The following is a 15,995-nucleotide window of genomic DNA, read 5'->3' as shown; positions in this document are numbered from 1 at the left end:
TTTAAAAGAATTAGTTAATTATATATTGTATAGAAAATGTTTTCTCACTTTCAAAATTTTGCCGCCCTAGAAAATTTGCCGCCCTGGGCAGTAGCCCCGAAAGCCCCTAGTGTAAATCCAGCACTGGGAGTTCTTTTAAAAAAACTATACATGGTAAACATTCACATCTAGAAATATCAAAAAAGCCATGTGATTTGTGATCAAAATTAACCTAGCTCTAATAGGTTTCAAGAATGTAGAGTCCTGATCCCGGAATTAAGCACATAAGTGGCAGGTAGCGAAAAATTGAACAGCTGAATATAATGACCCAAAATTAGTAGGTTTCAAAAAAAATTCCAATAAAATCGGATAAAATTTGCCTGTGTTATCAAAAAATTCGAATTTTTTAACTGTATGACGTCATCAAAATCCAAAAAATTTCATTTTGCTCTATCACATCCCAAATTTTATCCAATTTTGATAAACCAAGTATGTAATCCCACTAAATTTGGGTCATACTTTTCAAATTTGTGATCAAAATCAACCTAGGTCTAATTGGTTTCAAGAATGTGGAGTTCCGGTCTCGAAATTAAGCACATAAATGATAACTAGCGAAAAACAGACATTGCAGCTGAAAAAAGTGACCCAAAGTTAGTGGGTTTCAAAAAAAATTCCAATAGAATCAGATCAAATTTTCCTGTTTTATCAAAATATCGAATTTTTTTAATTTTATGACTTTACGTAAATTAATGAGCGAATCTTTTTCTCATACGCCGGTGGCGGGTGCCACGCCCTAGTTACGGGTCGGGAACTTAGGTAAATTATGTGTGGAATCGATGAAATACATATTTTCATGCAGTAAGTTTTAAAATGTTCACGGTTGACCATTAATCATGCTTAATAATAAATCCATTTAGATGAAATACCTATTTACAACTAATAAACCAAAATTCAATTAAATTATTAAATGAATAATAATGTTATTTACCTGGCTATTGTTTTGTTTTAAAGTTTCCAATAGATTAAAATTAAATCCTATCCAAAATAAACCCATTGATACGTACACTGGACAGGATTACCCATATTTACTAAAACAATTATAATCATAAAATGGTTTCAATTATGATGCTAATGTATAAAACAATAACCATAAAAGTATAATAATTAAATTTTTTTTTACTGGAGTATAATTATTAGATATAATGGAAAAGGTTAACGTTGTTCCATAATTTTATACACAATATTAACGTGAATTTTTTTACTATTATCTCTATACATTATAAATGTGAAAGTAAGAATGTTTGTGTGTTTCTTTGTTTGTTACGCTTTCACGCAAAAATAGCCGAAAGGATTTGAATGAAACTGTACAACAATATAGGTCATACATCAGAATAACACATGACCTATGATTTATAAAGATTTATTTTACAAAAAAATATAATTTAATCTGACATTTTACTGCCCCAACTATTTTCATTATTTTGAACCATAAATTAAAGATTTCTGTAAAAACTGAAATAGTAAATGTCAAATAATTAATGGCCATCTTTTCTGATCTTCTTGGACAAAACATTACGTATGAGTGACCATGAGAATCTTCTCGTAAGGACAAATATTTCAAATAAAATATAAAAACAATTTAATTTAAATGACTGCGCATACATTTCGAACAAATACCGTCGTATGAAAAGGTTAAAATAATAATATCAGTAACTACAGTTAACATCATATGCACATGCATGTGTTATCATTTGCATAAATGTGCTACATAATCCCGGTGCCCATCGACATATAATTTTGGGATAGTGTCCAATTTTTGAACGTAAGAGTTGAAAACTTCAGAATCCAACTAACTCCTCCATTGTCGACAAACTCAACCCAACCAACTCGTAATTGCAATAATACTCGTAGTCAATCAAATTTCTGGTCTACTTTTTCCGATTACCTTAATTTGGTTTTTAAATATCCCCATAGAAATTGATATCTATTTACCGACGCGACAACCTGAATATTGTTATTCAATGAATCACAAACATCATGGATGAGTTTATGGTTTTACATTTACTCTACCTTGAAAAATAGTCTTATTTTAAATGAAACGTTTGATTTATTGCAAATTTTATAAGATAGCAGCGTTGCGATTGTTTCAGTTGTTCCCTCTACCTACTTTACACACAACGAATAATGACAAAAATAAGATATTCGTCAATTTAAACTTATCCACGCAATTTCATTCTAGTCTTAAATCCTTCTGGGCTCCGTTACGAAGACTTCGCCTCACTTATAAGAATTTTCGTCATGAAAAAGTTATTAAGTGTACATATGGAGACGAGCACCGAGACCATAATGAGTAGGTTTGAGGTAGACAAACTATAATATGTATATTCTCCTGGGATAAATGTGAAAGTTCAAATAATCCCTGAACATGCATATTTGAATTGAATGAAAACACTAACAAGCACATCATACACACTACATGCAAACAGTGCAGCGTTCCTGCACCAGCTTCTATAGTCATCAGGTTTGTACCCAAATGCCATATTAGGTATGCATCTAGAGAGAGGTACGTAGGTGTCTAAAACCGTTAGCTCGTGACAACGAGGTTGGTGGCAGTTTTACATCGTGTGTTGTTTTATAGTTCACACACTTCCATGGCAACAGCTACACAAATACTGTATGTAACCTAGTGCGAGCAGGAGTTTGTATTGACAATATTTCGACCTAGAAAGTCTTTTAAATGTCATCGGTTTGCTGATATTTTTCACACTTCTTACTCGCAAAAGAAGAACTTCAAAGCACCCTACATTTTAGAATGCTTTTATAACAACGGGAAAATCGGATTTTAAATAAATTTGAAGATTTTAACTGTTTATCTCTTTCAACCGACCATTGAGCTTTATTTTTCTAAACTGTTAGTCCATTTTGATATTTTGTTTATAAATTATCATTAGGGAATACTATTTATCGTTTCTAACGGAAAATGGAATCGAAAATGTTTTAAATAGCCTAAGAAAACTCGTTTGTAATGATGGCATATTTTTAGATGAAAAATATTAGTTCTTTTATGACGATCAACTTTCTAATTCAAGTGGGCGGATAGTCGATAGCGACTATTCGGAACATCCCTAGATTTTAAATTGCAATGAAATGATTGAATTTCGAATGGCATGTCTGTTACTATTGGAATAGATCAATGCGTTCGTCAATAATAACTACAAAACAAAATTCATAGAAATGGTCTCATAAATAAATGAATAATAATGATTGTAACATCTATATATAAACTTATTGTGGGTACAATGTAAAAACAAAAGGAATCTTAGTAAAGAAGCCATTATTTAGAGGAAATGCGAGAAGCACCACAATAATTTTTTGGAATATGCCTCTCTGTAATGTAACATAAAAATTTCATGATTTTTTCCATAAATAAGGAACATGTTCACGATTCCAGAATTCGATTCTCGGACGATACATTTTTAATATTTAATTTACATTTGTGGCAACGCGTCAACAAGCTAACAGATAGTCTGGCTCGCCAAAATATATGTTTCATATCAAGAAGTTTATGAGGAACAAATAATAAATTAATGGATTCACCATTTTGGTACGATTTTGATTTATTTATTTTGATTATATTGCATTGCATACAAAAAGTATAGTATCAAATTTTTCCATATCACATTGAAATTACATTCATACATTATGTAACATATAAATTTATTGTCTGAATGATTATTACCACAATTAGAGAAACAACTTCGTAGAATAAAAATCACGTGCAGTAGATAGATAGCATTATATAAAATTACTTGCAAATATTAAAATTTTATTACTATTAAAAGTTAATTTCTAGGTAAATTTTGTTAGAATGTGGCTATTTATTATATTATACCAAAGCTTTTTTATAGTTTAGGTTCATGTCTACCTGTCAGTCAATTATATTCGAATGTTAAGATTGGTAAAACTCGACGAATTGAGAACTAAAAATCGCAGGCTAAAAATAGTTGAAATATGGTAGTCAGCGGTGAAAAATGAAATTACTTTTTGTTCTTTTACGATAGCTTCTACTATATTTTAAAGAACTACCTTCTATTGCACTAATAACCGCAAATTAAATTTTCCCCGTTGAGGTTCTTATATATGGACTGCTGCAAAACCTGGAAACGCGTAGATCGAATGGATAATATCGAATATAAAATGCAATTAAATGCTCTTGAGCATGACAAAATATAAATAATATATTTTTTATTAATTGTTAATAAAATATTTCTTGGAATTTTTCGGTTACCTTTTTATTCTGCTATTTCGAGAAAAAGTGCTTTTCATTGAGAAAAAATATATTTATTTACATACAACAATACTAAATGGCTTTAATGGTATTTTGGACTGCGGAGATCTAAATACGTAAGTTTCGTCGGAACTACATATTTTTTGGCAGATTCTTATTCTTGACCGTAGAAAAACTTTTTCCGTTGCCAAAAAATTCAAAAACAAAAGATCAGTCAGTCAGCCAGTTAGTTTCCTCTTTTAAAAATATAGAGTATTTCAATATCTAAACTAATAAAAAAAGTTTTTCCCCAGGAAAATTGATATATATTTACACACACAGCAGGAAGTTATAGTAAATGCAATTTTATTTTCATTTTTCACTTTACTGTCTATTGTTAATGTCATCCATGTAAAAAATACTACTAACGGTTGATAATAGCAACCTTATAAATCTCAATTCCTTATACTATTCCTTGTAACGTAGCACAAATTATAAAAAATTTAGGTTACAAACATAGTTTTTACCTCTATATACAGACAGCATATTTATCACCTAGGGACTTTGGTCTCGGGTGCTCATACGCAGTCTTTAGTGCGATATTTGATAAAAAATCCTTTTTTTCTACAATTTTAATTATTCTAGGTATACGGTTCTTCAAAGTATACGGTTTGGACGACCAATAGCTTACGCATGTATTGGGTCAGCACCATTAATAAAATATGTTCTCAACCTTCCTCAAATTATACCAGCTCCCCTACCATAATAAATTGTTCCGGTTTTATAGCCATTATTGTTCCGACATTATAGCACACATAGATCTTTTTATTTGGCTTTAAAATAATTTATATGTGGTTAAATAAAGGAGTAACGCGAATGGATCCGGATGATTAGAATTTTGTCAGAAGATTCCTGTGACTACAGATTGGAGTCCTCACCCTTTGTAAGATTCGGGCGAAGATGGCTGCATCCTGATGGATTTCTGCTTACGTCGGGTTTCCGAGAAAGAGACAACCGGAATGATTCAAGAGTGAGTCCAAATGCTCGAGCAGGAAATTTCTATAGCATAATATTTATTTTGTTTATGTTGAAATATACCTACACTATCATTACAATCAAAAACTGATATAAATTTATGATATAAAACAACTTAATAATTGACAAAAGAAAGATTTTTATTACTGAATCAAGAAAAAAAAACTTTCCAGCAATTATTTTAGGTTAGATAACTTTCTTTTCTTTGTTGTTTTTTTTTAACATACTCCACATACAAACACACAATACACAAAATCTTGACCTAATAATTTTCAATGAAACTATTATGGAAGAGACAAAAGTAATATGAAAAGTTAACTTAACCAACCGTATACTATTTTATCACAAACATATGTGTATTTATACATACATACATACATATATACATCGATGAATACTATATCCTACTACGATGGTAGTAAAATGGTGGAGTAGCAAATATATATACATATTACTAAACACAGAAACTGGTAGCAGTTCGTAAAATATGGGTCAAGGACACATTTTAGTAGAACCGCATTGGTTATATGTACTAATACCCTGCACAGAATATACACCTACACACAAATAGGACACCTATTTAGCCTGCTGTTTCACGGGGTATACCCCATCAACATCATCATCTATGCTACATACACTGCTACAAACCGTGGTGGATATCGTTTTTAGGACCAGATATCTCCTTTCTGTTTTGCAACAAAATTTTCTAACCTTTATAACGTCATCAGAATACAAAAAAAATAATTTTGCTGTATCACATTCAAATTTTATATGATTTTTATAAACAAAGTATGTAATCCTACTAAATTTTCGTCATACTTTTCAAATTTGTGTTAAAAATTAATCTTGCTCTAATAGGTTTCAAGAATGTGGAGTCCTGATCTCGTAATGAAGCATAAAAGTGATAGCAAGCGAAAAACTAGCATCACAGCTGAAAAGAATGACCCAAAATTAGTGGGTTCAAAAGAAATTCCAAAAAAATCGGATCACATTTGCTCGTGTTATCAAAAAAATTTAATTTTTTAACTTTATGACGTCATCAGAATTCAAAAAATTTAATTTGCTCTATCACATCCAAATTTTATCCAATTTTGATAAACCAAGTATGTAATCCTACTAAATTTGGGCCATACTTTTCAAACTTGTGACCTAAATCAACCTAGCTCTAATAGATTTCCAGAATGTGGTGTCCTGGTCCCCAAATTAAGCAAATAAGTGATAGCTAGCGAAAAACTGACTTCGCAGCTGAGAAGAATGGCCCAAAATTAGTGGGTTCCAAAAAATTCCAAAAAGATCGTATTAAATTTACCTGTGTTATCAAGAAAATCGAAATTTTTAACTTTATGACGTATTCAGAATTCAAAAAGTTTCTTTTCCAGATATCATACAACTTTTGATTTTGTTTTTCGTATTGAAAACAATAACTTTCTTTCGGAAAATTGATAATCGGTGTTCGTAGTACTGATGATGTCGGTCGTCGGTTGCCCGTCCGTCCGTTCATCCGTTCGTTGATATTGTGTATGTGGTTGTTGTATATTCGATATGTTGTTGTTACACAGAAAAGCATCATCGTATATGTCCATCTTTGTTTCTTTTATTTACTTAGTATATTGTTTATCTCAGTCTATTTCATTGCTTTCTTATGGATCGATTCAGCTCGAAATGACGGACAACAACTAGGCAAGCAAGGAGTTTTGTATTGTAGGCATATCATGATGATGATGGCGGTAGTCGGGTTTCCTATATTATCAAAATGTTTAGTTGTGTATGTTTTGTAAAGCGCCAAGTAGTAACACCAAGAAGATTTATTTTATGGTTTATATCGCGTCGGTAGTCGGTTGCTTCGTGCTCACTGCCACGTCTTCTACACCAGAACTTTACTCGTTCCAAATACTTTTAAACTCTATTGTTTGTATAATATGACAACAGTGTTGAAACTAATCTTTAAATGTGTGTTAGCATAACTAACCCAAGTATGTCTATAAATAATTGTTGTTAATTATTATAATTGGACATGAAATACTAAATCAATTTTTAATATCCATTTTTTTGGAAAATTTAAATAACTTCAAAAACCCCTACCAGAATGAAGAATTAGCCGTGTAGTTGTAGGTCTTTTATCCAGAAAGTATGCTAATATTATAAAGTTTGGAGACTACCGCATCCCACTTTTCCTACCTTTGTCGGAGTTTTTAAGTTTTAACTCTATATCTTTCCAATGAAATAAATATATTGACTTTCGACATTTAATGCTTCTTTTCAGTTTTGGGCGAAATCGAGTTAAACATCTCGTTTTGAAAAGAGATACACAAGATAAATAGATTCACTTATAATTCGACGTTCTATAAACATGTTTATTAGCTTTTAGTCGAGTATAAGGTACAAATATACCTACAGCTGTTCAGCTGTGTGGCTAAGACTCAAAAACGTCTTGGCCGATTCGAATTATTCTTTTTTTAATATGTTCGTAATAAAACCAGGAAGATTTAGCGACCACAATATTAGGGGAAACTCAAAAAGCATCCCGAAAATAAAGAAAATTAAAGTTTAAAAAGCATCTAAGCTAATTTTGTGATTCGAATCTTTGGTAAAAGTTTAAAATTATTATATAAGTTTTTTGTTTCGGTTTTCGAATTGTGTAAACAAATGAACCCTATGTAAACAAATGCCTGTCACAAATAGGATGTCAATAGTGTTCCTTTGGCACAGAAATTGTGAAATGTTAATTTGATTGTATCAGAGCAATGGCGCAAACGGAGTCAATTCCAATGAGAATTTAATTTTAAAATTATCTTGGCATAATTTAAAACATAAAATTATGATACTTTTACAGCCTGATCGATTTTAAACCTGCTTACATGAAAACCATCTGAGTACACTAAAAAGATAGCTGTTCAATAATTTTACTCTTTTACTCAATCCCTGCTGACAATCGAAGTGTAAATAAAGTTATTGAAAAAAAATATCATACGCATGAAATAATAAATATGAGCTACCGTTGCTTCAAAATTTATGTAATTTTGAATAACAGAAATACACATATTTGTTGTTTATAAAACCTAAATTAAACGAGTTTTTCCAAAATTGTTTTCAAATAATATAATTTTTTTTATACACTTTTTATTTTTATGTACGTATACGAATATTTTGAAAATATTTTACAATTATCTTTATCGAAAAATAATAATTCACGGTGTATTTGGTAAATTCAAAAGCTTTTTTTTTATTTATAAATGCTCTAAAAGCTTTTTTTATTTATATAAATACATGTGTGCTTTACATATATGCTTGAATCTAAAAAATTGTATTGTATATTGTATATTACCAGACAACTTCCATACATAGGTTTCTGGAAAATTATTGTTGAATCGAGAAGGATTTACAGCTCTTAAGAAGATCGTTAATTCGCTTATATATTTATATAATATGTATATAGTAATATAAACAAATGATAAAAATTGTTCCAAAATTTCTATTGACCATTTTGCATTTGTCTATGATAATAATGTTTTTTTAATTGGGAAAAAATATGATCATCAGGAACGTGTTAAAAATTTTGAGGTTCAATAGAGGTCCGAATGAGGATCGCTTGATTGCCGACTTACCTCGACCTCTACCTTGATTTCCGACCACAGTCTTGCAGGCCTTATACTCAATTTGACCTCCTTAGGGATATAATTTTATTTTCTTTGCAGATGCTTACGTTATACAAAGAATTCAGCGTCCAAGTCTCAAATCTCTACGATCAACGGTTTAGGCTGTGCGTTGATACGTAAGTCATTCAGTCATTCAGGACAGAACCTTTTGTATGTATATAGAAGATTTGTTTTTGATAAAATTGTATGTCTACTATTAACAAAGGCATTATAGCAATTTTTATCACGGTGAAATGGTTTTGTCAATTTTACAACAACTATACCTGACACAGAGGAAAATGATAAAATATGTAAAAACATTTATTGATTTTTTTCCGTAAATACGGGATTTTGATTATTAATGTATTGATAAACAGAAGAAAGATGTATGTTGGAGATTCTTTTTTAAATTATTTTTGAACTTTGACCTTTAAATTTTTGAAATGCGGTTTGAATCTTTTGTTATTTAAGTATAATCACTGTATTGCTAAACCATTGGAATTCAATTTGAAAGTAATTTGAGGGTTGGTACTTTTTCCCATCACTGTATAGTCACATACAGTTCACTATTTTATAGCAATGTGTGACCACCAAAAAACAAGTAGCAGCCGAAGCAGTACCGAATTCAAAACATAAATATAGGCAAAAATGTTCAATAATATATAACGAAAATTTTTACATACTGGCGTGTTAAAAAGATTTTCTTGAACCAAGAACAAAATTCTTGCAACTAGTACTTTTATACAGCATGAAATCCGCTATATATCCTGCTATGTATTTTTTATTCTGACATCAAGATAAACTGACGCCCTGACGGTGTAATCGCTGAAACCATTCAGAAATTATTCAGCTTCCTAGATGGAAACTGAAAACCCTACTTTTGCCCTACAAAATAAGAATAAATCTTTGTGAAGAGGCTCTATAATGCTCAAAAAAAAAAATTATTATTAATCTTTCCTCTTTTCTTCTCAGATATGTTTATGTTTCAATTATTTCTGACTCTCCATCAACATGTTTTAGAATTGTAAAATAAGAGAAGCCGCTATACACAATCTAAAAACAAAAACAACAAAATTTTTTTTTGTTTTTTAATAAATAGGAGAGTAAAAATTGAAATGTATTACCGAAACAAACGTATTGAGGTCTAACAAAAAAAATTTTCCAGCAGTAAATTTTAATGGTTTTTGTGATTGGCGCACAATCATCATTAAAGCTTTTTTAATCGTTGGTTCTTTATCAATCCAAATTAATTTCGATATTTCGGTTCCAATCTCTTGTCCAGTTAACACCGCTTCATTGGCCCACCAGCAAAATAAAAGTAATTGCAATATAAATATAATATATAGGAGAACAATGTAATTAAATCTTATCGAGCCCACTGGTAGCTGGAAATGAAAAAAAATTTAAGAAGATAGTTCTTCACGGTGCATGTTTACAACTAAAGTTTTCTTGTTAAGGAATGTCATTATGTCAACTGTGTTAAATGTATAATACTTTTTTGCTGAATTGTTCAAATTCCTGTAACTTACCAGCGACATTTGATACAACAGGAAACAAAGGCTTAATATGCAGCCAATAAATTTAAAAAATATAATCATTTGAAAAATTGATTCAAAATCTTGAGTAAATTGTACAATATCTGCGTGATGTCCAATAATATTCCGAAATTCATTTCGGATATATAGTTTTATACTTTCATTGTTGCCCGCTACATCTTGTGTACTTTTAACGAATACAGAATTAGCCTATAACAAGTGAAATTTACAAAATTAAAAAAAAAAACCCGAAAAATTTTTCGGGTACAGAATACTGAACTCGGACCTAAAACGTATCTAGAAACACACTTCATTAAATTACCTTTTTCTTTAGAGGCTTCTCCAAACTGAACCGATTTTGAGGATCAACGCCTATTTTTTAGTTGTTCCGGCTATGGAATCCTAAACTCTGACTTGAAACGTGGCTTAGAACACTCCTTGTTAAATTACCTTTCAAACGAAACAAAACAAAATCCAAATCGGTTCATCCGTTTAGGCGCTACGAGGCCATAGGTAGACAGTTTTTTGGTTCGAGGGTTAAAGAAATTTTTTCGCCATATTATCTATAATCAGTTTTGAAAGCTCGAAATTGCTTGCAACAAGTGTACAGGAGGTAATAAAAGTAGAAATTCCCTTCATAAAAAAAATACTTTTATAACAAAGCCAATTTTATATAATAAATGGTTCTAAAAATGAACCTCTTAAAATATACCTAAAACGTATCCTTCTTTAAACATACTTTTCTCAGTCTCATACCATCACTTTTCTCAGTCTCAGTTTTTTTTTTTTTTTTTTTGCAAGTTTTGGTTTTGGTCCTCTACTGCAAGTTACTTTTTTATTGATCTTGCAATTCTAGCAAATGTAATACTAAATTTTCAATTATTCTCGCAAATCGAATACTGTTTTTTCTCTTCATTACTATTTGATTGATTACAGATTACCTACTTTAAATTTTTTCGTTCGTGTAATGATTCCAATTCGCATTTCTACAATTGATTCTTTTAATATACATAATTGTATGTAGATATGCACAAGGATACTGGATGATAATGTATCCATTGCAACCACTAAAATTCCATAAGAAAATCCAACATAAGTTTGATATATCACTGCCAATTCAAAGGTCGGTGATTGATTTACATTCACATACGACATTGGTAGTATAGGCATATAATACACACCATTTATATACGCAAAAGCCCATTCAATTACTCCCATGGATATTAAAATTATTACACTTAATAGATAGGTGATCATCTGGAAAAACATTTGGTTTGTTAGACATGAATAATACATGAATAAACTTTTTCGTATGCTGTTTGTAATCATATTATTTTACTTGAGTATACTCCACTATATACGAAAAAATTTTGACTCCTGGATCTCTGCATTTTAAATATGGCCCTGTACTCAAATTAATGCTTATTATCCAAAAACGTGATAAATGTGATTAAGTAGCTGTACTTTAAAATTGTTTAAACAATGCACAGATCGTAAAATGGGGATATACTTAGAAAACTAATTCACATTTTTACAAGCTTTTATTTAGTTTCACCTGTCCCGTTGTCTGTCTGTAACTGTAATCAAATATTGCAAGTCAAATTTGATCCACTTCCCGGTTTCCGATTGAGCTGAAAATTTGTATGCACATTTAGTTTGGATGATAATGCATGGTAAGGTTGTGGCATCCTGATTTTCCCATCGCTTCCAACATATTTGATATACTTTTTAAGGTACAAGCTTTTATTTTAATAATTTTACCTATGAGTCGCTCATACCCGACTCTTTGTAAAGTTTGAGGCGCTTAATATCAAGAATGAGTCGAAAAATAATTAGGCATGTGGAGTAGATAAGGCGTTCTGATTCATTTTTGATATTTTAAATTGAGCGCCTCAAGCTTTTACAAAGTAAAAATTTCAGCTTGAAATCATTGTTCGTTTTTGAGTTATCGTGTTGATAGACAACCGAAAATGGACTAATTAGGTGATTTTATAAACACCTATACCAAAATTTTGTTCGTAGCATCAATTTTAAGCGTTACAAACTTGGGACTAAACTTAATATACTATGTATATTTCATATATACATGGTATAATATATTTCATATATACATGGTATAATATATTTCATATATACATGGTATAATTACTTACTTGGATATTAGATATTTTCAATGCGCGTTTAATTAATTGCAGTTCCTTAGCACCTCCACGATTTTTGTTATATTTGAAATATCCACAGTGTAATTTATTCAATAAAATACTGATAGCTCTACGCCGAAATCTCATGATTGTAAATTCAGCCATTCCTAAAGCAGTAATAATGTGACTTAAAGATTCAAGTAGTTAATTTTATCTAGTCATAAAAGTTTTATACTTCTTATGTTTTTAAGAAATAAATAAAGTTCTCTCTTTGAAACAAAATACCTGAAGCGTAACCAATTAAAGAACCACCCAGATTGATAAAATTAGTAAAATCATTTGAAACCAACAGTAGCTCATAATATCCTAGGATTGTGGTAATATACGGTATAAAAAAAATCGTAATCGAAGACCAAATTTTGAAACATTTATTTGGTGTTTCTGTTAAATGTATACCATGAAATGAGAGAATCATTATAAAATATTTAAAATAATTTTTTGGTAATAATTCTTTCATATTAGATTTTCCACACATTTTGATTTAATGAAATTTATAACTCAAATTCAAATATTTAGTTTATTAAATAAAACATTTAGTTCAAGAAATTATTGATTTCATTTTTTGTTGCTAAAATTTTAATTCAATATAATAATCAAATTCAATAGATATAATTATAAATAATAATACGGTAATAAGACTATCTAATATGTAAATAAATACATAGTAAACCCAGTTTCTACTTGTTTAAGTTGATGGTTTACCATTTTAGGGATTTGGAATGAAAATTAACAAAATTCCAAGTTAATATAAGCTGTCATAATATGTGACTAACATTTGAAAGTTTTGGAGATATCGCAATATTTGGATCGATTTTAGTCCGTATCTTAAAAACTATTCAACCAGTCAACAAATGCACCCGATTTTTGTACTTTTTGGGTCAAAATTACCTTATATACTGAGTTTTTTCGAAAATGGAGTTAAAAAATTTTTTTCGAATTTTTTGCAATTTTTTTAAGGGATACCCCTTTGAAAAAATTGAGAAAAACGCAAAAAAAAAATTTGTTTTGGAATTTGATGAAACTCGGTGGATGGGGTAATTTTGACCCAAAAAGTTTAAAAATCAGGTTAATTTAATGATTGGATGCAGAATTTCTGAGATATCGCAATATTTGGATCGATTTTAGTCCGTATCTCAAAAACTATTCAACCAGTCAACAAATGCACCCGATTTTTGTACTTTTTGGGTCAAAATTACCTTATATACTGAGTTTTATCGAAATTGGGGGTAAAAAAAATGTTTCGAGTTTTCGACAATATCTTGAATGATTTAACCCATTTGGATATTGTCCTAATAACTGTGCAAATGACATAGGTTACTTTACGAAAAAAAAAACCAAATGAAGCATTCAATAACTTTCCTCAAAAATTTTCAAAAAGAGTTGTCGGTGGCTACAGGCCACCGGTTTGCAAAGTTCAGATGGTCCAAAATTGGCACTCTCATATTATTTAAACTGTATGATGACCGTCTAGATGGCTTTTAAAACACTGGAGTCGATTCTAAATCATTATTCAGTCGATTATTACTTCTAAATGTATATACAGCCCTTTTTATTTAAACAATTATCAAAACGAAAAAGGAACAAAATTATACAATATTTTATAACAAAAGTGTAGTTTATAACTAAAATATTCAAATTGATCAATTAAAATAATTGTCTGGACATAAACTCTACATGTTCACAGAATTAATTATTAACTCTTGCTAAAATAAACGAAATTATATAATAACATATTACCCATTTTTGTTTCGTTTTAAGTCTAATTAAGAATATATTTTTGTAATATTTTTACATAATAAATTGATCTATGCTATTGAAGCATTTACTATAAAAATAGATAGATATTATATCAATATATTAAATCAAGTTTGTAACATATAGAAAGTTTGATAGTTGAATCGAAAATTTGGTTCATGTGTTTATTCCTATTTTTATAACCTGTATATATGAAGTATATATCAATATATAGGTATTACTTTTAGACTCAAGTTTGTAACGCTTAAAAAAATTGGTAATACAAACAAAATTTTGGTATATGTTCTCATCTGCCTGTCAAAAAATATATCAAGCTGAAATTTTTATAGCGTGCTCAGAACGTAAAAAGTATGGTCGAGTTCGTAAATGAGAAACATAGATCAATTGAATTTCTTTTACCGTAGTTCCTTCCCATCTTGTAAACCGTTAGAGATAGAAAAAAGGTTTAAATATAAAAAATGTTCCTTATAAAACAATTTTTGTTTGGAACATTTTCTCGTAAACATCATTGTTTACCTGTGAGGCCACAAATTAGGACAAAATTTTGGTTTCCAAAAGACTGTGGCAAGGAACCACAACACCCAAAGTTGTGATCAGTAAAATTTTTGGTGATTTTCCTCTCCAGATGTTTCTTTAGCAGCACAATAAAAGACTTTCAACTCTACATTCAAATATTTTTTAGGTTTAGATATATATGATTTCAGAATTTAATAGAACATAAAAGAAATCTTTTCTTTATTTTTGGTTGGTGGGACACGAGTCCATGATCAGAACATGGTTAAAATGGAAATTTGAAAACAGGAAATATCTCTTATATCATATACATTCGATTATATTACAGTGAATTGAACAATTTCAAATTCATTTTTCAATATATCCTTTAAACCTATTCCTACGTTTTACATTTACATAACTTCCTACACCAAAACTATCGATATTTATTTTACATATATTTTTATCGAAGAAGAAAAATACTTTAGATAAAAACATGACGTATTCATATTTTAATATATATTTCATCACACAAATATGTACAGGAGGTCTCATTAGTACCCAAGGAGGAGTACCCAAGTAATAAATGACCTAAATAAAAGTTACTGGTGTTAACGAGCAGCTTATCCTTTTGTAATCTTGAATTTGACCTTGACCTTCTAGGTTGGCTAAATATTAACTCCTAGTACCTACATAACCGAGAAGAAATGTTGGTTCTACATGAGACACCATGAACAACTGAATTTCTTGCGTAAGTCTTTGGTTTTCAAACAATACTTCTTGTAAACTTATTCGTTTTTTTACGAGGTATAAAATGTTCCTTTATTTCTTTGGCAAAAACTTGAAGTAGAAAATTCAGATTAAATTCAAGGTAACTTGAAAATGTCCCTTTTTAATACCAACAATTTTCAATTAGGCTAAGGTTCCATTTAGAAGAATTTTCAGGGGGACAACACACAATTTTACGCTCTTTAATTTTGATGTCCACAACTTATTATAAATTTAACAAATTTTTGAAAGCATTGGCAATTTGTTTTTCGGTGTAGGAAAACTCGTTACCTTAGAACAAATACTTTGAGGTTTAAGGGAAAGTTTG

General features: G+C 29.9%; 1 protein-coding gene across 1 annotated transcript; it reads right to left on the bottom strand.

The window, feature by feature from the left end:
* Positions 1-9,894: 9,894 nt before the first annotated feature.
* Positions 9,895-11,669, bottom strand: LOC123295920 (odorant receptor Or2-like). Its single transcript, XM_044877382.1, has 4 exons — positions 11,397-11,669; positions 10,446-10,661; positions 10,041-10,301; positions 9,895-9,969 (listed from the first exon to the last, which is right to left on the bottom strand). The coding sequence occupies exons 1-4, from the start codon at positions 11,667-11,669 to the stop codon at positions 9,895-9,897; spliced, it is 825 nt and encodes a 274-aa protein (XP_044733317.1).
* Between the last annotated feature and the right edge of the window lie 4,326 nt (positions 11,670-15,995).

This window comes from Chrysoperla carnea, chromosome 3 (genome assembly GCF_905475395.1).
Source record: "Chrysoperla carnea chromosome 3, inChrCarn1.1, whole genome shotgun sequence".
NCBI lineage: Eukaryota > Metazoa > Arthropoda > Insecta > Neuroptera > Chrysopidae > Chrysoperla > Chrysoperla carnea.
Note: the sequence above shows the minus strand (reverse complement) of the source record. Positions and strands in the feature narration are given on the sequence as shown.

Excerpts from the sequence above, each read along its gene's own strand:
- LOC123295920 (XM_044877382.1), bottom strand. The coding sequence starts at position 11,669 with ATGGGAGTAATTGAATGGGCTTTTGCGTATATAAATGGTGTGTATTAT. Across the intron at positions 10,662-11,396 it reads CACGAACGAAAAAATTTAAA|GCTAATTCTGTATTCGTTAA; the intron begins GTAGGTAATCTG and ends CACTTGTTATAG. Across the intron at positions 9,970-10,040 it reads ACCTCAATACGTTTGTTTCG|ATTGTGTATAGCGGCTTCTC; the intron begins GTAATACATTTC and ends TTTTGTTTTTAG.